The sequence below is a fragment of the Lithobates pipiens genome, unplaced genomic scaffold, assembly GCF_037356315.1.
Source record: "Lithobates pipiens isolate NorthernLeopardFrog02 unplaced genomic scaffold, aLitPip1_a1.2 Scaffold_8, whole genome shotgun sequence".
Lineage (NCBI taxonomy): Eukaryota > Metazoa > Chordata > Amphibia > Anura > Ranidae > Lithobates > Lithobates pipiens.
In genome coordinates, this window is record NW_027507903.1 from 578272518 (window position 1) to 578295327 (window position 22810).

At 44.1% G+C, this 22810-nt stretch overlaps 1 protein-coding gene across 3 annotated transcripts in view; it reads right to left on the bottom strand.

Annotated features, from left to right (window-relative positions):
* SLC44A2 (solute carrier family 44 member 2 (CTL2 blood group)) overlaps positions 1 to 22810 on the bottom strand; it is a 171554-nt gene that overhangs the window by 16791 nt on the left and 131953 nt on the right. For all 3 annotated transcript variants that reach the window (XM_077470237.1, XM_077470238.1, XM_077470239.1), the window contains exons 10-17: positions 22536 to 22648; positions 20880 to 21011; positions 19709 to 19808; positions 18805 to 18897; positions 15869 to 15953; positions 8164 to 8426; positions 2226 to 2320; positions 1212 to 1315 (exon numbers count right to left, since the gene is read on the bottom strand). In XM_077470237.1, coding sequence (XP_077326363.1) covers positions 1212 to 1315; positions 2226 to 2320; positions 8164 to 8426; positions 15869 to 15953; positions 18805 to 18897; positions 19709 to 19808; positions 20880 to 21011; positions 22536 to 22648 — 985 coding nt within the window. The remainder of the gene's footprint in view (positions 1 to 1211; positions 1316 to 2225; positions 2321 to 8163; positions 8427 to 15868; positions 15954 to 18804; positions 18898 to 19708; positions 19809 to 20879; positions 21012 to 22535; positions 22649 to 22810) is intronic.

Here is a 22810-nt window from a genome sequence, read left to right on the forward strand (position 1 = left end):
TTCTAGGGAGTAGAGTAGTTGAGTCTACTATTGCTGTGGCTCTGATGAAGAGGGCCCTCCCTCGTAATGCTTAAGCTGTTTGCGATGCCATCTGGTTCCCCCCCAACACCCGGTCCAGGTTGCAGGTGTCTAGAGACACGGTTCCACATGCTGGAGCGCTGATAAGCCCTTTTATAATGTTTGTTTGTGAGTATTACTCTTGTTATTACATTTTTTAAATAAATGTCATCTTTGGTAATGCACAAGGTCAGTGCGCCCTCCTTTTCTTTCTATAGGTTTCAATTCTAAGGATAACCTTTTGAGGAGGGCAGCAAGACCTTTGACATTCTATACTCTATCCAAAGGGTTGGCTACACCACCTACTCATAGACTAAGCCCCGAGCGCAGGAGATTGTGTTGCGCAATATGGTCAAGAAGCAGTAAAAAGGAGGAGTTTTAAGACACGGGCTGCTGGAAAAGTAAAATGTATTCCCTCTTCTTTTATCGGGTATGCTTTTGTATACAACTGACCCTGTGCTAATGGAACCCCCCTCACAATGCTGAACACTTGGCTGTTATGTTGATTCAAAGGTTCTGAATTTTCTTGGCCAAAGACAGCCCTGGGGACTGGTATTTTCAGAAGGTGGTCAACAAAGGAAACCTCTATTTTTCCAAGTGTCACTTTCTACTTTAGGTGGTCTGCAGTTATAGAGTGGCGGTAGCTATGTCTTATATCAGTCTGGGAAATGGACAGTAACAGTTTTCCTGGTTTCACAGAGCCAAGATGAGGTCTGGACCCCATTTGCCTAATGACATAAGGGCAGTGGCAACACAAAGTGAGTTTAAAAGAAAAAAAAGTTTAAAAAGGTTTACAAATAAAATGTTGGAAAAAAAAAAAAAAAAAAAAAATTACCTACTCTGTGCAATAGTTTTGCACACAGCAGCCCCAAGCCTTCTCTTCTGGGGCCCCCACCAGCATACCTGGCTTCACCTCTTCAGAAAGTGCCCCCACAGAAAGCTGCTTCCTATGGGGGCACTCATGCTGATTCAATCCTGAACTGTGCTGCCTGCATTCATAGACACACACAGCGTGGGCACGCCCCGTCACAGAATTTGACTGACAGAAGTAGGATACAGAAGGTTTTTTTTTTTTTTACTTAATACAGGAAATGCATTAAGGAAAAAAAAAAGCTTTTAGAACCACTTTAAGCCCACACCCTTCTCATCCTCACCATGATGTAGGCATTCCTGTTCAGGAACTTTATGAACTTCTCCAGACACCAGAAACAGCACTTCAGGCAACACAGGAGGAAACGAGCACACTTATTATCTGCCCCTGAAAAAAAGAAAACGTGGCATGATTAAATATCATTTAAAGTGAAAACATTAAGTGTCTATTATGTCTGAGGCTTTTTTTTTTTTTTTTTAAGTGTTTGTTAGCCTAAAAAAGAAAAATTATTTTATATTTATATATATATTGCTTTAAAGAGGAAGTAAACCCTGGTGAGTTTACTTCCTCTTTCATTCCCTGCAAAGGAAAAGCTTAATGGACTACTATGCATCGCATAGTAGTCCATTATGTGTCACTTACCCGACACAGGAGCCAGCGAAGTCACCGCTGTCCCCTGTAGTCCAGAGCCTCCATCTTCTCGGTGGGGTCTCGCAGCTCCGCCGCTGTCATTCGGCGAAGCCGCAATGACGTCACTCCCACGCATGCGCACGGGAGCCGACACGCGCGGCATCTTTGTTGTTGACGATGCCGCGCTCAGTGCGCCCGCGCGCCACTGTCTACGGCACATGCGCCGTAGACAGCGGTGCCTGTCTTCGGGCAAATATCTCCTAAACCGTGTAGGTTTAGGAGATATTTCTTGGACCTACAGGTAAGCCTTAATCTAGGCTTACCTGTAGGTCAAAGTATGTTGTAAGGGTTTACAACCACCACTTTAAAGCACGTTATACAAAACAGTGCTTGTGCTGTGTAATTGGTCCCCTATATCACCTGAAATACCTGGCTGATCTTGCTTGGTTCTGCCCACCCCCCTATAAACAGAGCATGGTTTATCATGGCTGCTGAGTCCTGACACCATGGTCAGTTTACATGCCTGTCATCCAATCTCCCCCTCCCCGCCTGCCAGCTTGTGGCAGACTCTCTACAGCAACTGACACTCCCCCTCCCTGCTGAGTGGCAGCTAAAGCCAAGCCTATCAGAAGAGCACTGTGTCATGAGCTCACGTGTGAAGCCTCACCTTTCAGCTTGTGGTCAAGATACTCCAGCATTATCCTGATGAGCTGCACAATGGCTAATATAAGAGAACCAAACGCCAGTGATCCAGTGTGATACCTGAAGAAAAACCAAAAACCTTTTATAGCTTCATGTAAAAGGGAAAATTTTAAACAAACTTGTACAAATTCAAAAAAACAAAACAAAAAAAACGCATGAATGTTTAAAAGGATTTATGCACGCAGAACTAAACCCTCCTAATATTTTACAGCCAAGGAAGCTGCCATCTTATCTTCTCTTTGATCTGCACTTGCTATGGTGCTACACATGTGGTCAGTTATGACACCAGCTATTTGATGGCTTGACAGTTCAGCCGAGAACCCAAGCAATTCTTGACAGCCTTGAGATCCCTTTCACACCACACCGCCCATAGCGTCAGCAGTAAAACGCCTCTATTTTTAGCGGCGTTTTACCGCCAGATTTGCCGCGCATTTCGGCCGCTAGCAGAGAGCTTTTACCCCCCCGCTAGCAGCCGAGAAAGGGTTAAAACCGCCGTCAATACACCGCAATAGCAGCGTTTTGCCAGCGGTATTACAGCGCTGCCCCATTGGTTTCAATGGGGAGCAGCGGTGGAGGAGCGGTAAACACACCGCTCCTTCACCGCTCCAAAGAAGCTGAACTTTTTCCTGACGTCCTGCCAGCGCACCGCTGTAGTGTGAAAGCCCTCGGGCTTTCACACTACAAACAATGGTGCAGCTTTTTTAGGGGGGATTGCATGCGCTATTTCTAACGCTATAGCGACTGCAAAAGTCCCTGGTGTGAAAGGGGTCTGAATGTAACCATTTTGGGAAAACTGTTTAGTTCCCCTTAAAGAGGAAGTAAACCCCAATGGATTTTACTTCCACTTTTGGTCCCCGCAAGGCCTGCAAATGAAAAGCATAATGAGCTAGAATGCATGTCCCTCTTCCTTCCGGGGTCACAGATTCCGGCTCTGTGGCTTGCCAGAGTCATGTGACGTCACTCCCACGCATGCACGCAGGAGCCGTCAGTCACAGCACATGCTGGGGGAAGAAACGGCATATCTCCTAAACAGTGCACGTTTAGGAGATCGTTCCACTACCAATAGGGAAGCCTTATTCTAGGCTTATCTATAGGTAAAAGTCACCAAAAAGGGTTTATATTTATAACCACTTTAAAGGGTTAGTTCATCTTTACAAAAAAAGGTGCATATGCAGGTAAGGCACACCTCTAGATAAAAACTATGCAGATTTGACTAAAGTTGGATAATACAAGTCAGTGCCTTCAAAGTCCACCTAGGGAAACTCTCTTTTCTAGTCAATTTGGATGTGGCACTTTATATGGACACTTGCACCAATACAGTTTTAATTTCACTTTAAAAGCAGAACTATACTCACCTGGAATCCAGCGATGTGCCATCCCTCACAGTCGGTCGCTGACATCTTCAGTCAGCTTCCGGGTCACGATCGTTGGCTGCTGTCATTGGCCAGGCTGAGAGGACATCACTCTCACGCATGTGCAGGAGCCCCATCAGATTCGGCATTGCCGAATTTGTACAGTGAACTGCACTTGTGCAGCTTAGTGTACAGGGGCAGACAGGCAGGCAAGTAATTTTTATGCAAAGGATACAAAGCAGGTCTCTTCTGCATTAAATCCAGAGCTCCAAACCAGTGTAAACATTTATTTACAGTCACTGCACCGTATGCACTGCAACTACAAAGGAGCATGAAGGCATGTGCTCCTAATACTTGCCTGATTCAATATCTTCAATGACAGGAGCTTTTGAATAATTTTTTATAATGCACTACACTCGCATAGTAAAATGGAGATCACAAGTGCTAGAAGCAGGCATTCCCTACACAGTTAGTTATGGTGCAGAGAGTTCACTTCCAGAAAAGGGCTGATAAATAAGGAAAGCACCAGGATCCTTCTACTTGTATATTGTTTTCTCCAATTGACTGTCTGAAATAACATGGCATGGTGGGGGGATGTTTAGGACTGAACTAATCCTTTGCAGGGTCTGTCTACTTTTAGCAGGTTGTGGTCTCCACAGTGCGGAGAAGGCTACAAATCCCCATTTGGCTCTTAGTACGAAGACCCCGAATCAAAGAAATGTGTGGAGTAGGGATGAGCTCCGGCGTGTTCGCACAGCCCAACATGCAGAGCCCGCCAAGAAGTCGGCAGTGTGCTGCGCTAATCACAGGTAGTGAGACATTGTCCTGATGCGTGGCTGCAGAGATCGAGACAATGTCTCACTGCCTGTGATTAGCGCAGACTTCCTGGCGGGCTCTGCACATGGGCTGTGCGAACACGCCAGAGCTGATCCACAGTGTGGAGCAGATGCCTTCCTTGTTTTCGACCCGTCTGCAGGTACAGTGCAGTCACTGGCAAGCTAAAACAGAGTAGCATATAAAAACGGCCTGGGCCTGTGATGACAGCCATTCGAATGGGGGGGGGGGGGGGGGGGGGGGGGGAAACAGGGTGGTGTTTCAACTTGCTTAACATCCCTGGAAATATTGATTAATAAGCTCAATGCACCAAGCTATAAAAAGGATGGTTATTTTCCATGACTCATTTTCAGGAATGACAGCCAACAGCAGTTAAAAATACCAGTGGGATGGCTGAAAAAAAAAAAAAAAGAAAATTCTGGCTCACACATGCTTTACAGATTCGTTGATTAGATCAGGGTTTATCAATCTTTTTATCTTGGGAGGAAATGGCATTCAATATAAATCAATGTTAAAATTAACCTATTTAATGTGAAACGTGTGCTTGTTTTCTTCTGCACAGATACTCAATTCTTGGTCGAACTTTAGAGAAGCAGTATACAAAGGGGGCAGCAGAGCAGCGCCCCAAGGGGTCTGGAGGGCACAGTACACATTACGACATCAGTTTCCTTCATATGCAAGAGCAATGCAAGGAAGCAGGCATCAGTCTTCTTGTGGCACGCTGTTCCCCGCTGGTTCCTCCTCTCCTGTCTATTCCAGATAAGGTCAAATTCAAGGACCAGGGATGGACAGAAGGGGGGGGGGGGGGGGTAGAGACTAACAGGGAACAGCTCACCATAACCAGCACTACTACAGCTGCTTCCCTGCATAGCTCTGCACGTGTAGGCAGTGGGGATGCATTCTACCCATCAGCTGCCTGAGATTGATGGGTAGATCATGGATGGGACCCTGTATTAGAGGATACAGTTCTTTCACATAATGTAGTTATGCATTTTTTGATTTAAAGCGGAGGTCCACTCTAAAGTGGACCTTCCGCTCATTGGATTCCCCCCCCCGCCTCCGGCGCCACAATTGGCACCTTTCAGGGGGGAGGGGGGGTGCAGGTACCTGTACAGTACAGGTATCTGCACCTACTTCCGGGATAGCTCTCTGCGGAAAGGGGCGTAGATTACGCCCCTTTCCGAAAGTCCCCCGCTGCCTGCTGGGAAACACACAGATCCCAGAGGCAGCGGGTCCATCCTTATTGCGCAGCGCGACTCGCGCATGCGCAGTAGGGAACCGGGAAATGAAGCCGAAAGGCTCCACTTCCTGATTCCCATACCCAAGATGGTGGCGGCAGCACCCGAGAGATGATCGAAAGATCGGCTTCGGGTGCCGACATCGCGGGCGCGCTGGACAGGTAAGTGTCACCATTTTAAAAGTCAGCAGCTGCAGTATTTGTAGCTGCTGGCTTTTAAAAAAAAAAAAAAAAAAACGCGGAGTGCCGGCGGACTCCCGCTTTAATTTAACATGGCTTTTAATATGTGCATTACTAGATAGAAGTTCTGACACGTCGCTGTTTTAAAACTTGTATAAGTCAAAACTCCACCAAACACTAAGCAAATATGATGCAGCAACTACAACAGGATTTGTGTACTCCCTGTTAAACCATTTATCTTTTTGGGGTTATGTTGCCACCCACAGGAGAATTGAACACAGGCAAAAAAAAAAGGAGAAGGAGTAGGCTGGCCCAGAAAACAGAAGGAAGAGTGGGAAATCAGATCCTGGATAGTGTCCAGACCTAGCTGATAGGAAGAGGATTTGTCATAAGGAGAAACTCTTAAAGTGGAAGTAAACTCCCCTATCGTCATTTTCAGCCAAGGAAGCTGCCATCTTTGCCTCTGTTTAATCTTCAACTGCTATGGTGCTGCACATGTGATTTGTTATGACACCAGCCATTGGATGGTTTGATAGTTTGGCTGAGAGCACAGCCAATGTGCAGTTAGCATTCCCGGCATGCCTTTTTTTTAACTGTTTAAATCAATGGGTTTACTTCCACTTTAAAAAAGGTGGAAAACCTGGAGGCTCCCACCTAATGAAATAGGCTTATTATTCTCCCTTGTGGGAAATCCTAAACTTTTTTAGCATTGTAGAAATCACAAATTCTGAGATTCCTCTGTCCCTTAGAGCCTGGTCTTTACAGCCAGTGACCAGCAGATCTTGGGGCTTGGGATTACTCTTGAGTCAGTAGATCATGATGAACAAACAGGCAGTGCCTTTGATGAGTCTTACCAGGTTAATAGAGCCTCTTCGCCTGAGCCAGGTGGTATACAGTAAGTGCCCCATACCTCTGAAATAGTGAATTTGAACACCTCTAGGTGAAGGAATGACTCTGCTTACCAAGTCCATTGCACCAACAGGCTCTGGACCTGGAATTGTCTTCAAGCCTACTTTTTACCAGAATGGAGTCTGGAAAAGCTCCCTCACCATAACCCCTTTCTCAAAGGTTGCTTCCAGGCTATCCCCGCAATATCCAGTCCAGCCAGGTCTAGACATGGTACTCCAAAAGTCAAGCTGAGCACAACTGCGTGGGATAGTTGAAAACAAAAATTACTTCAGCAGCGTTAGAGTCTTGATTTGAAAAAAATAAAAAAAAGTGCTAAAGTTAGGATGGTCTTCAACACAGCAGAGCTGAAGAAAATTCCATCCATTCTCCTAGGACACTAGGAAAAACTGAGACATGCTTGTAGTGTGGGGGGGGGGTTTCTTTCTTGCGTGCCAGTATCTAATCATCCTGTAGGTGGCAGTATAACACAAAATTTAAAGGCCTCCCATATCCCTTAATGGACTGAAAGAAATAGCATTTAAAGCAGAACTTCGGTCAAAATAATTTTTTTACATTTCCTTGTTGATGATCTATCTTCACCAACTTTGCCATACATGTTCTTCTGAGCTCTGTAGTTCCTTTGTAAAAGGCTGCTGAACTTGCTGAAGAACTGTTATTGCCTGCTGACATCCGGTAAGACCGCTGGCTGCTATCCCTCTCCTGAGCTCAGCCGGGGGACTGACACGACCCCTTCACATTTACATGTACAAGCCTAGTGTACCTCCCACATTCCCCCCAATCCCAAGGATTCATGGGAAAAGTAGTCTGATTACAGTTAGAGAGAGAAAAGAGGATATGATGCAATCACTGTTCCAACACCCCCTACCTGCCAGAAAAGATGATTTTTCTGAATCACAAAGCAGACTTACTGAAAATTCAATCACAAATCTCTCTTAAAACAGTAAGACATTTCTCAAATCTAATAACTGTTGTGTGTGTGTGTGTGTGTGATTTTTTTTTTAAATCGCTGAGTTCTGCTTTAAAGTACAGTTAGCAAAAATAACCAAAATCTAGTTTTATATTAAAGCTCAACTCTAGACAATTTTTGTGGGCAAAGTGGGGAATTTAGAATTTATTTAGTTTGATTTTTGTCTGTGTCCCTGTTAAGGGGATATCTAGATATACTAGATATATATTCATTCTCTGCAGCCATTACCTTTTGTACCACCACCCCTTCCCTTTAGAATGTAAGCTCTATGAGCAAGGCCCTCCTGTAGCTTTTGTATTGTACTGTAATTGTGTTGCCCAACCCCTCCCCCGTACATTGTAAAGTGCTGCGTAAACTGTTGGAGCTATATAAATCATGTATAATAATAACATACAATTTACCAGTTCTATGATAAGCACCTTACCTGAGTGCTCTGCCCAAAGAAGAGAAAATAGGAAATGCTGGCATGTCATCTGGCTTTTTGAAGGCCCAGTAGTAGGAGGCAAATGCCCCAGCTAGAGTCACTTGACCCAGAGCGATGACAAAGTTGGCCAACCAGAGAAACATAAAGGCATTGTAAATCTGGAAAATGATCAGGTACTTGTGGTAATAGGTTTCTCCTCCATAGAAGGCAAACTGGCATCTAGCATCTGGGCACAAGCGGGTAACATTGGTGGTGTTGAAGGTCTAGGAAAAAACAAAAAACAAAAAGAGGAGAATAGTATCAGTTCCATTTTTTGATGCAAAACATCCACCAAAATACCACTGTGGATTCAAAGCAGTACCATTTTGTAATATTGCACACAGGCGTCACCTTGAGATAGTTAAGACTGAGTAGAGCAAGGTATCCCCATCAACCAGAACACTGTCCATCTTGTAAGATTAGGCAATGGAGTGTCAATAGGCAAGGAAGGGTAGAATGTGGGAGATATACAGAGTCACACGGATTGGCCTTGTAAATTTGCCAAACTGTACAACATCATACACAAGTACCATTGTAAATTCTGTGCAAATAAATGCCTATTTTCCAATTAAATAAAATTTAGTATGTGCCACAGTAGTGTAAAAAATGTATTGCATTCCCTTCCAACCTCCACGACAGGTTCAAGGAAAGGGTCCAGGGTGCTAGCAGGTAAAGGCAAACTTAAGCAGGTCATAGATGGTGCGATTTTCTTTCCCTGCGACCATGGATTTCAGTTAAGAAAATTGCTCAATTCCCCCATCAACACAGTCAGTGTTGATGGGGGAATTCCTCCTGGGGAGGTATTGCATTCTCCCAGCAGGGGAGAATAGGGGGGAACCATCCATGCCGGGAGAACACAGTGATTATTGCTAGTGGCTATAGCCACCGGCAATAATCGCATGCCGAAAACCCGACATGATGGTTGTACGCAAGTGGATTGATGGATCGACTTGGGTACAATCAGCCTACCCATAGATGGATCGAATCACGGACAGTCCCTGCTGAACTGGCCGAGATGCCAACCATCTAAGGCCAGCTTAACCACTTACAGACCGGACCAGTTTGCTGGTCAAAGACCAGACCACTTTATGCGATTCGGCACTGCATTGCTTTAACTAACAATTGCGCGGTCGTGCGACGTGGCTCCCAAACAAAATTGACATTTTTTTCCCACAAATAGAGGTTTATTTTGGTGGTATTTGATCACCCCTGTGGTTTTTATTTTTTGCGCTATAAACAAAAATAGAGCGACAATTTTGAAAAAAACGCATTATTTTTTACTTTTTGTTATAATAAATATCCCCCAAAAATATATAAAAAAACATTTTTCCCCTCAGTTTAGGCCGATACGTATTCTTCTACATATTTTTGGTAAAAAACAAAACAAAAAAACGCAATAAGCAAATATTGATTGGTTTGCGCAAAAGTTATAGCGTTTACAAAATAGGGATAGTTTTATGGCATTTTTATTAATATTTTTTTATTATTATTATTATTTTTTTTTTTTACTAGTAATGGTGGCGTTCAGCGATTTTTATTGTGACTGCGACATTATTGCGGACACATCGGACATTTTTGGGACCATTGTCAGTTATACAGCAATCACTGCTATATAAATGCAGTGATTCCTGTGTAAATGACACTGGCAGTGAAGGGGTTAACCAGTGGGTGGCAGTGTAGGGGTTAAGTGTTCCTAGGGGTGTGTTACTAACTGTGGGGGGTTGGGCTTTCATTTAGTGAACACTGATCTCTGCTCCAATCACATGGAGCAGAGATCAGCGTCACTAGTTGCTAGGCAGAATGGAGAAATGCTGTTTACAACGGCATTTCTCCATTCAGCCGCCCCGTGAGTCGATCGCGGGTATGCCCGCGGCGATCGAGTCCACGGGACCTGCGACCGGACTCACAGGGGGCCCGACTGGCACGCGAGCGCGCCGCTGGTGGTGCGCTCACGATGGCAGGGTGGCATTGAAGATTGGACGTACCTGTACGCCAATATGCCTGCCCGTGCCATTCTGCCGACGTACATCGGCGTGCGCTGGTCGGGAACCGGTTAAAGGACCAGGCCTAGTTTTCAAACTTGTTGTTTACAAGTTAAAATAATGTTTTTTTTTTTTTGCTATAAAATTACTTAGAACCCCCAAACATCATATATATTTTTTCAGACACCCTAGAGAATAAAGTGGAGGTCATTGCAATACTTTATGTCTCACCGTATTTGCGCAGTGGCTTATTTTACTTTTTATTTTTACACTGTCCCTTTAAAAAAAAAAAAAAAGTGACCACTTTTATTCCTATTACAAGGAATGTAAACATCCCTTGTAATAGAAAAAAAGCATGACAGGACCTCTTTAATGTAAGATGGAGGGTCAAAAAGACCTCAGATCTCACATTTACACTTAAAGCGGGAGTCCACCGGGACTCCGCGTTTTTTTTTTTTTTTTAAAAGCCAGCAGCTACAAATACTGCAGCTGCTGACTTTTAAAATAGTGACACTTACCTGTCCAGCGCGCCCGCGATGTCGGCACCCGAAGCCGATCTCTAGGTCGTCTGTCGGGTCCTGCCGCCGCCATCTTGGGTATGGGAATCAGGAAATGGAGCCTTTCGGCTTCATTTCCCGGTTCCCTACTGCGCATGCGCGAATCGCGCTGCGCAATAAGGACGCTCCCCGCTGCCTCTGGGATCTGTGCGTTTCCCAGCAGGCAGCGGGGCACTTGCGGGAAGGGACGGGCACTTGCAGAAAGGGGCGTAAGTTACGCCCCTTTCCGCAGAGAGCTATCCCGGAAGTGGGTGCAGTTACCTGGATTATCCAGGTAACTGCACCCCCCTGAAAGGTGCCGATTGTGGCACCGGAGGGGGGGAGGGTTCCGATGAGCGGAAGGTCCACTTTAGGGTGGACCTCTGCTTTAAATGGAAAAAATAAAAAAATAAAAAAAAAGAAGTTCCCCTTTAAGGCTGCTGGGCAGATGGCTCCGGTATGCGGTGGAGACGACCGCAACGGGGCGGGAGGGGGGTGGGTACCTCTCTTGCCGCCGATAAAAGTGATCTCGTGGCGATTCCGCAGCGGTGACCACTTTAAAGATAAGCGCTACAGATATATGTGCCCAGCTCAAATTTTATGGGGTTTACATACCACTTCCTGACTACATCGGTACTTTGACGTAGAATACCATTGTTATGGCAGCCCTTAGCTGCCATAACCCTGGTATTTTCTAAAAAAAAAAAAAAAAAGGCAGGAGGTTTAAGATAAAAAGAGGACCTCCTGCCTTTTTTTTTTTTTTTGAAAATACCAGGGTTATGGCAGCTATAGGCTGCCATAACAATGGTATTCTACGTCAAAGTACCGATGTATTACGACGGCGGGTAGTCAGGAAGTGGTATGTAAACCCCATAAAATTTGAGCTGGGCACATATATCTGTAGCGCTTTCTTTTCTCTCACTCCAAAATCCAGGTCCCGTGGCTTTCTCCTGCTCCATTCTTCTGTTACCAGCCTGATAACTTCTGACAAGTGATAAAACCAGCCTGAAATTTGTGTCAGGGCGGGCACTATAAATAGATTAGCAGGCAGCTGATCAATTCACATCACAGCAAGTCTCGGCCTAGGTGGAGAGGGGGCGTGTGTCTTTTCTTTCCTTCCAATCAGCTGTCTCAAAGTGTATGGCAAGACTCCCCTCCCCTTGCTGGAACAGGAAGTGCACTTTCTAAACAGTATATAAAAGGTGAAGGACAGCAGATACAAATGTAAAACTTATGTAGGGAGATTTTGTTTCATCCCTGTGTATCAGAGGCTGTTCACTTCACTGGGTATGTGAGGGTTTACATCCACTTTAGGACAGCAATTAAAAGTCACCCTGGTGAGTATTAGTTTCAGTGATTATACCCACAAGCAAAAACTGGATAATTAGCAGTTAGTTATACCCCCTCATTATCAAAGATTTATAGGCTTAGATCCCATTTCATAATTGGAAAGTAAATAAATCTCTTCACTTTTTCCTGAGAGCTCCACATATTTGTGTCATTGTCTTAAAAAGGGCAAAAGGTTCAAATGTCAGAACTTTAATAATGATTTTTTTTTAAAAGGAAATTCTTTATGACTTAAAGGATATTACTCAAGTCCAAGCAAAAAAGGAAGAGGAAGTACAAAGCAGCAGGATTTTGCTCCCACATCTCCATCTGAGGCTTCCAGACAGATAATCTTCTGGCTAAAATAGATGAAGCTCAGACCTTAACTGACATCAGATCTTCCCCATCCACTGGATCAACATTTAAAATGTAATCCAATGGCTTTCAATACGCCTGCTTCTATACAAGAGAAAACAGAAGAACCCTTATCAAGCATTATAAAAGTCCACATCTATTGCACAAATAAAGTTGAACTGTTATGCCGCGTACACGCCATCGGAATTCCGGCCAGCAAAAGACCGATGAGAGCTTTTCATCGGAAAATGTGACCGTGTGTATGCTCCATCGGAATTTAGCTGGTCGAATTCCCAACAGCAAAAATTTGAGACCATGTTCTTAATTTTTCAGACGGAAAAACTTTCTATCGGAAATTCCGCTTGTGTGTAGAGCTGCACGATTCTGGCTAAAATGAGAATCACGATTTTTTTGCGGCGTAACATCATCTTTCGCATTAAAACAAACAAAAAATAAAATAAAAATTGTGCTAACTTTACGGTTTCTTTTTATTTATTTTTATTTATTGAAGTGTATTTTTTTCCCAAACAATTGCATTTGAAAGACTGCTGGGCAAACACAAACACAGTGTGACATAAAATATTGCAGCAATTGTCATTTTATTCCCTAGGGTCTCTGCTAAAATTATATATAATAAAATTAAATATAATATATTATATTATATATGTTTGGGGGTTCCAAGTAATTTTCTAGCAAAAAATATTGATTTTAACTTAAGAAAGAAGTGTCAGAAAAAGATTTAGACTTTAAGTGGTTAAACTTCCTGCATTTACACATGGTTGAAAGCTTGGCAGACTGCCCAGATTATATGTTTACACAAGAAGTTCTATGATCTAAGAAGTAAGTGTTTGTTCCATTGTAACTAATTACACACTCTTGATTTAGGGTGTTTTTTCTCCCCTTTTAACTTATTTATTTAAAAATAATTTTTTCAGTTTTCCCTTTGATTTTTTCTCTTCCCAGTCTCCGCCTAGTTGGTGTTTTTTTGGTATATGAGTTTTTCCAAAATATAAGCGATCATTAATACCCTAAGAATTTCTTTGATCGAAGTAAGTATTCAGTAGTATTTTTGTACTTCAAGCATTTAATTAATTTATTTGGGAGGGTTTTTACCCCCCATGGGTTGCCCTACTTTAGCAACCTCTTATTTCATTTATTTATTAATACCTACCCAGCTTTCCAAAAGACTATACTAATTCTTTCCATTTAACAGTTTCTGGCCAGTCTTTTTGCCCCCTGCGATCAAAAATGGCTATGGGTGTTTGTTGAGGTGGACAAATTCACTCTTTATAGTGGTTGAAGGTGGGTTCAGAATATATATTATATATATATATTTTTTTTTTCTTCTCTCTCAAGTCTGCACATGTATTCCTATTTATCATGTTTATGATGATATTCTGTCATTATGTTATTTTGTATTTTGATTTTTTGAAATATCCACACATCCCCTGAAGAAGCAAATATCTCTGCGAAACATGTTGAGATAATGTGTGTTTAATGAGAACAATCACTATATTGTATTGACCACCGTATGTTTTTACACTTCATTAATGCAACTGTTAATGAATTTTAACTCTGAACCAAATAAATATTTGTTATATAATTTTATAATCAGTCTAATAACATCTGTTATGATTCAGCTAACGCCTGCACCGTCAAAATCCCTTTCTCCCTCCCTAGTTCTTGATTCATGTTAGTTACAATGTTTCAAGTTCTAAACTTGGCAGATTGCCTCAGATGCTTTCTTTTGACAGCTGAGTGAGCAGATAATCTCTCCACTTGTTTATATGAAAGAATTGCCTACTCTCAGTGGGAGAGATAGTCAGGGGAGTGAATCGAGATCGTGTTTTTTTTTAACGATTAATTGTGCAGCTCTACTTGTGTGTATGTAATTCCAACGTGCAAAAACTCATGCATGTTCAGATTTAACTACGAGACGGAAGCTATTGGCTACTAGGTATTGAACTTCCCTTTTCTAGTCCCGTCATACGTGTTGTACGTCACCGCGTTCTTGGCGGTCGGAATTTGGTGTGTATGCAAGACAGCTTGAGCGAAATCCCATCGGGAAAACCATCAGAGCTTTTTCCAACCAAAGTACCGATCGTGTATATGCGGCAATAAAGTAAATCTGTCCCTTTGCTATGGTTTAGCTTTGCCTTGCTGAGAGATAGAATTGATAAATATCCCCCAGTCTGGTTTTAGATTAACCACTTCATGCCCTGAAAAGGCGTCCTTCAGATACAGCTGATCACAGATTGTGGTAAAGGGCCAATCACAGTGGCCCTTTACCATGTGATCAGCTGTGTCCTATCACAACTGATCAAATGTAAGCAAACTTGCCGGTTATCTGCATTTCTTTCCTCATGCACTTTGCTCTTTTTTTCATTTGTTTAGCAAAAAATAAAAACCCAGTGGTGATTGAAAACCACCAAAGGAAAGCTCGATCAGTCTAAAAAAAAAAAATAAAAAAAAATAAAAAAAAAATAGAAATAAAAAATAAAATTTTTTTAGTTTTGCATGACCGCGCAATTGTCAAATTCCGACAGCGATGAAAGCTGAAAATTGGCCTGGGCAGGAAGGGGGTAAAAGTGCCTTATGTAGAAGTGGTTAATGATCCTGGATCACCTCTGGCAAACAAGCACCGTATAAGCATTGCAGGAACCTATGTGCATGTTCTTACCTAGAGGGCAGAGGTGGCTCTTCTAGTGACATCATTAGCGCTGACCTCTTATGGAATGCAACAGCGATCAGTTGGGAAGTGTTCATTCTAGCCGACTTCCCACCTCACAGAGTTTGGCCAGAGGGGATGGTAGATCATGGTTGGGGAGAACTACGGGCATTTGGATGTTCTTTGGTTCAGCCATAGACCACAAGATCAGGGGACATATTTGCGCATTACAAGCAACTTTAGTTGTATTAACCTCCAATCTCCCTGCATCAGTACTGTTAGAATTAGGTTAGCTTTTCTTTTTTTCAACGAATGGTAATTTAGTAAGATATTTTACAGTCTGGCAACTGTTCAAGTGCAGGAATCAATGTTCAATTTATAATTGTCTATTTTAAAATGTCACCACTAGGAATGAGCTCAGGCGTATTCGCATGGTCCACGTGCTGAGCCCGCCAGGAAGTCGGTGCAGCGCTGCGCTAATCACAGGCAGTGAGACATTTCCTGATCTCTGCAGCTGCACATCGGGGGACAATGTCTCACTGCCTGTGATTAGCGCAGCTCTGCACCGACTTCCTGGCAGGCTTAGCACGTGGACCAATGCGAACACGCCTGAGCTCATCCCTAGTCACCACGATCACCAATCCAACTGCTCCATCAGAGAGAAGGAGCTAAGTTCCCTCACGAGTATTGCTAGGGACTCATCCCCAGCCAAAGTCATTCAGATGGCATTGCCCAGCATCAGCTCTCTCCGGTAAAGTAGCAGGCAGGGGCTTTTACGGATTGCTGGGAGATGGACTTACCTCTGGGTCACATGTTTTGCTGGCATAATCACACTGAGTTTCATTAAAAATCTTGTATACGGCCTCATTAGATGTGGAGAGGAATCTGTGTGAGCGAGTTAAGGATGAAAATAATTTGAGTTCTGTGTTTTTCTGCTAAAATTCACAATTTAGTTCCATACGGTGTAATGTGAAGTGGTGTCATCAGCTTAAAAGTGAGCCTATTACTTTCTAGTAAAAACAAAACAAATACACACTATAAAAAACACATTATATAATTACAATGTGAGCACCTAGGAGGTGCCTATACATACCTTCATACCATGTTCAAGATTATCCTGGAAGACCTTAAAAGTCTAATATTTTGCCCTGCTCTTCTGCTTTAGACCCCTTTCACACCAGGGCGTTTTGCAGGCGCTATAGTGTTAGAAATAGCGCCTGCAATCCGCCCTAAAGAAGCTGCACCATTATGTGTAGTGTGAAAGCCCCGAGGACTTTCACACTACAGCAGTGCGCTGGCAGGACGTCAGAAAAAAGTCCTGCCAGCAGCTTCTTTGGAGCGGTGAAGGAGCGGTGTGTTTACCGCTCCTCCACTGCTGCTCCCCATTGAAATCAATGGGGCAGCGCTGTAATACCGCCGGCAAAACGCAGCTATTGCGGCGTATTGCCGGCGGTTTTAACCCTTTCTCTGGGGCTAGCGGGGGGGGGGTAAAAGCGCCCCACTAGCGGCCAAAATGCGCCGCAAATCCGGCCGGTAAAACGCAGCTAAAAATAGCGGGAATAACGTGAATGCATAGAAAGCATTTACGAAACATATTTTAGATGCCCGTGTACATCCTTCTCCACAGATGTGAATGCGATTTCCCTACTGAAATTATTCTTATGGTTTCAAGAACTCTATTTATATGTGTAGATTGTAATTATATAAGTAAAAGGGATGGGGGAAGGAGGGACTTGGTATATGCAGGCTTCCTGCTTATTAGTGCTGCATGGCGATTGTGCTTTACTGCTCCTCCCTTGGCAGAGTTTCCCATGAATACCGCTTTCACAATACAAAATCCTCACTCACGGTACATTTGGTGAATGCAGCTAGGGCTTCCATGCCTTGTGGAAACAACTCGTCACTCCTCCCATTTCTCTATGGCTGTCTAAAATTAATGACATTGAACAGATGGATTGCCTAATAACTTTTTTCTACCATAGGGAGGAAAGGGTTTGTGACACAAGGTATTCACGGTTAAACTTTTTCTATTCTACTGCTACTACGGAAAGGTTTCTTCACAGTAAAAGCTGTGGAAATGTGGAATAGACTCCCTCTAGAGGTGGTTCTGACAAGCTCAGTAGATTTCTTTAAAAAAGGCCTGGATTGTTTCCTAAATGTACATAATATAACTGGGTACTAACATTTATAGGTAAAGTTGATCCAGGGAACATCCGATTGCCTCTCGGGGGGGTCAGGAAGGAATTTTTTTTCCCCTGCTGGAACAATTTAGAGTATGTTTAGCCTTCCTCAGGATCAATTCTGGGTGAAATATTGCGTATATGGGATTGTATTTTTTTGTTTTGGTTGAACTCGATGGACTTGCGTCTTTTTTTCAACCTGATAACTATGTTCATCAGGATCTGCAGGACCAAAAGGGTCCCGCCTAGAGCTCTTTGGCATGGCTGACAACTATCAAGCCAACTATTCCTTGCTGGTTTGGGCTACCTCTTTTTTTTTTTTCTCTCCTCACCTTTTGTTTTCCCTCTCATGTTAATTATATGAAAATCTTAGTTGAAAGGCAGAAGGTTCAGGTCTCTGGCGGACAGCTAGCTTGGGAGTCTTACCCACTGCTGTTGAGGTATCCTCCATGATCTCTTGGAGGTCTTCACGCACTCTGAAAGTGGTTGTAAACCCTATTTTTAAAGTTTATGCTACAGGTAAGCCTATATTAAAGGCTTACCTGTAGCTAACCAGGAAATCTCCTAAATCTACACGGTTTAGGAGATATCCCCTGTATGTGCCGATGACATTGGCACATGCGCACTAGAGCGGCACTTATGTGCTGCTGCATCAGTCTGTGTGCCATTACCAGCGTCTCCCGCGCGCATGCACAACGTATCGCCACTCCGGCCAATCACAGCGCCGGAGCTGCGATACCCGGAACTAACTCTGGAACGACATGTCGGCGGCCGGAGGGGGAGACGAAGACTGCTTCGGGGGCTAAGTAAATGAGCAGAAGCTCCACTGACTTCCATTATCCAGTCATATGCAAGCAAAAATGCTGTTTTTTTTTTCCCTTGCACATGATTGGGTATTCTTTGCAAAGTGAAGCTTTACCTAATTTACATGCAAAATACAACTGCACTTGTTTTTAGTAAATCAAATCCCATCTCTCTATGACTGATCGCATTTTCTCTGCAGGCATTCCAACTCCACTTCGGTTTACAGGGATTTACTAAAACTGGAGAGTGCAAAATCTGGTGCACCTCTGCATAGAAACCAATCAGCTTCCAGGCTTTATTGTCAAAGCTTAATTGAACAAGGTGACGTAAGAAGCTGATTGGCTACCATGCATAGCTGCACCAGATTCTGAGTGCTAAAGGAGAAGTACAAAGCCCCTTTGGCTGTACTTCTGCTGTGGATCACAGAAGTGGAGTTCGTTCTGTTGGGTGGCATCATAGAGCCTGTCCAGGTTGGGGAAAGATCTAGAACCCTGGACCGGCACCTGGCTCAGCCACTCAGCAGGCCGCTGAGTGCATGGTGTGAACTAGAGCCACTGAAATACATGGAAAACATTGTGCATGCATTTTTAGGGCCAGTTTGCACCACAAAAATGTGACAGCTCCAGAGATGTGGTTGTGGAGCCTGATCTCTTTCCTGGCATATGAAATATTCAACATTGGATGTGACCAGTTATGGTGAAGAGTGGGGTGTGATGATGGTGCGGGATGAGGATGAGGACGAGGAAGGATACACTGCAGTGATGGCCCAATAGGCAATACAGAGACACACCAGCAGGAAGGTGAAAAGAGGGAAAACCAGGGAACACATCACATGACCGACCGCCCTAAGGAGAGAGAAGGAGCAGAATCAGGATACAATTTCTGGATAACACACACAAACTCACACCTTCTAATGCCAACTGGTGTCTAGTTTATTATTACCACTACTCATTTATAGGCAACTTTCCCAGTTTACATTTCACAGGAGGAGCAATGAGTGCAGAAGACTAGCATTACCTTGTATGGGATTACCAAAATTCCAAAAAATAAGCTAAATATACATTTTCAAATTAAAATTCCAACTGTTATTTCTCAGGGCAGTTTTGAATAAGACAGTTTATTGAACTCAAAGCGTCACTTTTTAGTCATTCTTGCTGGCGGGGCATAGGGCTTTTTAAGCCCTGTTTTTAAACTACAGTCCCCTTTTTTTTATGTCCAATATATTAATAAACATATTTTAAAATCGGAATTACGCTATGGATGCCCATTTTTGATTGCATGTGGATGCCGGTTCATACACATTTTGGTTCGCATTATGAGAATTCATCGCTTCTTGGGAACATCTGGATTGGTGAAGCATCTGATTACACGCCCTTTACCCCTGCAGGGGTGAGAGCTTCTGGTGAGTGCACATACTTGAGGGGGAGCATAAGAAGTCACCTTATTTGGATGCACTTGGTCACTTTATTTTTGCACAAGAAGTCACTTTATTATTGCACAGAAGTGGATATAAAGCTGCTATTTTTTGGACATCAGCACAATTACTACCGGTTTTCTTACAGCCATTTAAATGTACAACACTGGCACACAGAGCAGGAAAAGCACCATTCCTGGCCTGAGGCATGTAAAATGGGCCACAACAACCACCCTGCTCACCTGCTGGCTTCTTTAATGAGTGCAATGGCAATCATAATCCTTTTCCTGAGAAAGATGAGGATCAGAATAATAACCACCTCCATGATGCATAGAATAATCACTGTACAAAGAGGAGAATAAGTGCAGGATTAGAGATGTCCCAACATACACACAGCAACAGCACCAGCTACATGGACCTGCATAGTGCCACCGCTACAATTTTCTGTGCACATGGGACCCATCTCGCCCCCCCCCCCCCCCTTGAGTGCCATCCTCTTACCACCAAAATAATCTGTACCCACAGTATGTCAGCCCCTCCTATTAACTCAGTCAGTACTAAACAGTGCCTGCCCCTCACCAACCTAAACAGTACCCACACAGTGACAGCCCCTCCTTCCGCCAACCTAACCAGTACCCACACAATGCCAACCCCCCGCCACCAACCTAACCAGTACCCACAGTGTGTCAGCCTCTCCTAACATAGCCTGTACTAAATACCGTGCCAGCCCCCACCATCAACCTAACCAGTACCCGCACAGTGCCAGCCCCTCCTACCACCAACCTAACCAGTACCCACACAGTGCCACCCCCTTAACCTAGCCAGTACACACACACAGTGTGCCAGCCCCTCCTACCACCAACCAAACCAGTACCCATAGTGTGCCAGCCTCTCCTACCACCAACTCAACCAGTACCCACACAGTGTGCCAGTCCCTACCCCCAACCATTACCCACACAGTACCAGCCCCTCCTACGACCAACCTAACCAGTACCCACACAGTGCCAGCCCCTTACCAGCCTAACCAGTACCCACACAGTGCCAGCCCCTCCTACCACCAACCCAACCAGTACCCACACAGTGTGCCAGGTTCTCCTACCACAAACCCAACCAGTACCCTCACAGTGCCTGCCAGCCCCCTCCCCCCCCCCCCCCCCCCAAGCACCAGCCTAACCCGTACCCACACAGTGCCAGCCCCACCCACTTCCACCATACCTGTATACAGTGCCAGGACCTCATCCACCAACAGAACCTGTACCCACGCAATTCCAGCCCATTCTACCACCAATGTACTATGGATGCACACACTGCATCAGACCCTTCAAACACTACTATTGCTTGTACACAAACAGCCAGCTCCTTTCAACATCCAGCACCTCCCACTTATTTCCATTACATAGCCTGCAGACTCACTGAATGCCAGCCATGTCTGCCTCAGGTGTAAGTAGACCCGGAAATCAGTCTGAAGCCCAATGTCCTTTAGGCTCACATCCGATCCAGCTGTATCCTTCAACCGAGCATACTCCATGTAGCAGTGGAATATTCCTGCAAAAGACAAAAATCTGCAGATTCTCCATAACTGGTTCAACTATATTTACAGGGCATAAAACACAACTCGGGCACAAAGAATCAACAGCACAATCGATTCCGATTCAACTCTACAGCCAGTGTTTGCATCACAGTGCTTCAGTGTGGTATAGAAATATCATACTCACGCTCCCTACTGAATGGAGAGCACTAGCTCTGACTCAGGAAGGGGCATATTGGTCCTCTGGTTCTACACATAAAGCAAGGGTCTGTCTGCCATATGCTGTCAGGAGACAGACTTTTCTACCCAAAAAAAGTAATGTCACCAGGATCTCCAAAAACAGGTCCAAAACTTTTATCAGCAATCACATAATTATAGCAGAAAGCTTTCTGCTGTAATTATGTGATCGCTGATTAAAGTTTTGGGCCCATTTTTGGAGATGCTGGCGACATTACTTTCTTTGACTACACATGGTTCCAGCCGGTGGTCGCTTCAGCACCCATTTATAAATACAGCCATCTTTACAGGAACGTGTGCGTTGGGAATATTGCATTGAGACTTTTCTACTCGGGCTCCGATCCAAGGAAATTTTGGCAAGTTCAAACCTGCCTCACTATCATGTAAACGAATGAAATGATGTGCGCCACTTTTATTGGTTTCAGAGCAATATTCCCAACAAACACTTTCCTAAAAGTGTCTGAAATAGTAGGTGGGTGCTGCAGTGGCTGGAGACCAGAACAAGGGAGGTGTCACCAATACACCATGAAACTCCATAACATTCCAGCTTGATCAAATCACACCACCCAAAAGATAGTGACATTCTGGAGCTACGCAGGACATTCACATGCTTGATGAAGTACTAGTGGCTCCAAAACTTCGCTATCCTTTAGGCCCGGTTCACACCGCTGCGGGGGGAGATCCGGATGTGATTCGCACAGCAAATCACATCCGATCTCCGTAGCGATGCGAGTTCAGCCATACAGATAGTATGGCTGAATTCGCAGCGCTCCCGCAGCAAACTCGCACGGGACCCTTTTTTGGGTCCGCAACAGAATCGGATCGCATGGGGGTTCACACCATGCGATCCGATTCCTGTGCGAGTCGGCAGATCGCACTGCGATATGCCGACGGATCTGGGGGTGTCATTAACATAACATTGACACTCCCAGCCGTCCGCATAGGGCAGTGTGAACTGCCGGCGGGAGGTGTGCGATGCGGGTAAACGCCGCGGATTCGCGGCGTTCCCGCATCGCTATAGTGTGAACCCGGCCTTACAGTGATGTGACCACTCAATGAAGTGTTGGACCCCATTTTTGAGTTTACTGGTGTGCTGGTGACACATCCCTCGTTCTGACTTGTTTTCATTTGTCGCAGGATGCAAATGTATTTAGCCAAATGTATTTCGGAAGTGCATTTAGCCAATTTTAACTTAGAGCTCAGTTAGGCTATATTAATAAATGAAAAAAGGAAAAAACGTGCACATCACTGCACTGTAGCAAAGGAAAAAAAAATATAAAAAATGGGGGTTGGGGCATACTCACCATATCCCATGACTGCAATCACTAGGACAATCATCACCCATATCATAATCCCAGCCAGAAACCTCAGCAAGACCACAAATATCAAACTGATCAACATGGCAATGATAAGACCTCTGCAGAGGAAACAAAGAAATGTGTAGTGGTTGTGGGCATCCATTTATACGGTAAAGGCAAAAAAATACACACATTATGAAATGTTTTTCTTTTTGTAGTCCGGTAACTATTGCACATTACAATTTTAGTATTCCTATATTCAGCCGGCAGGTGGAGTTCTT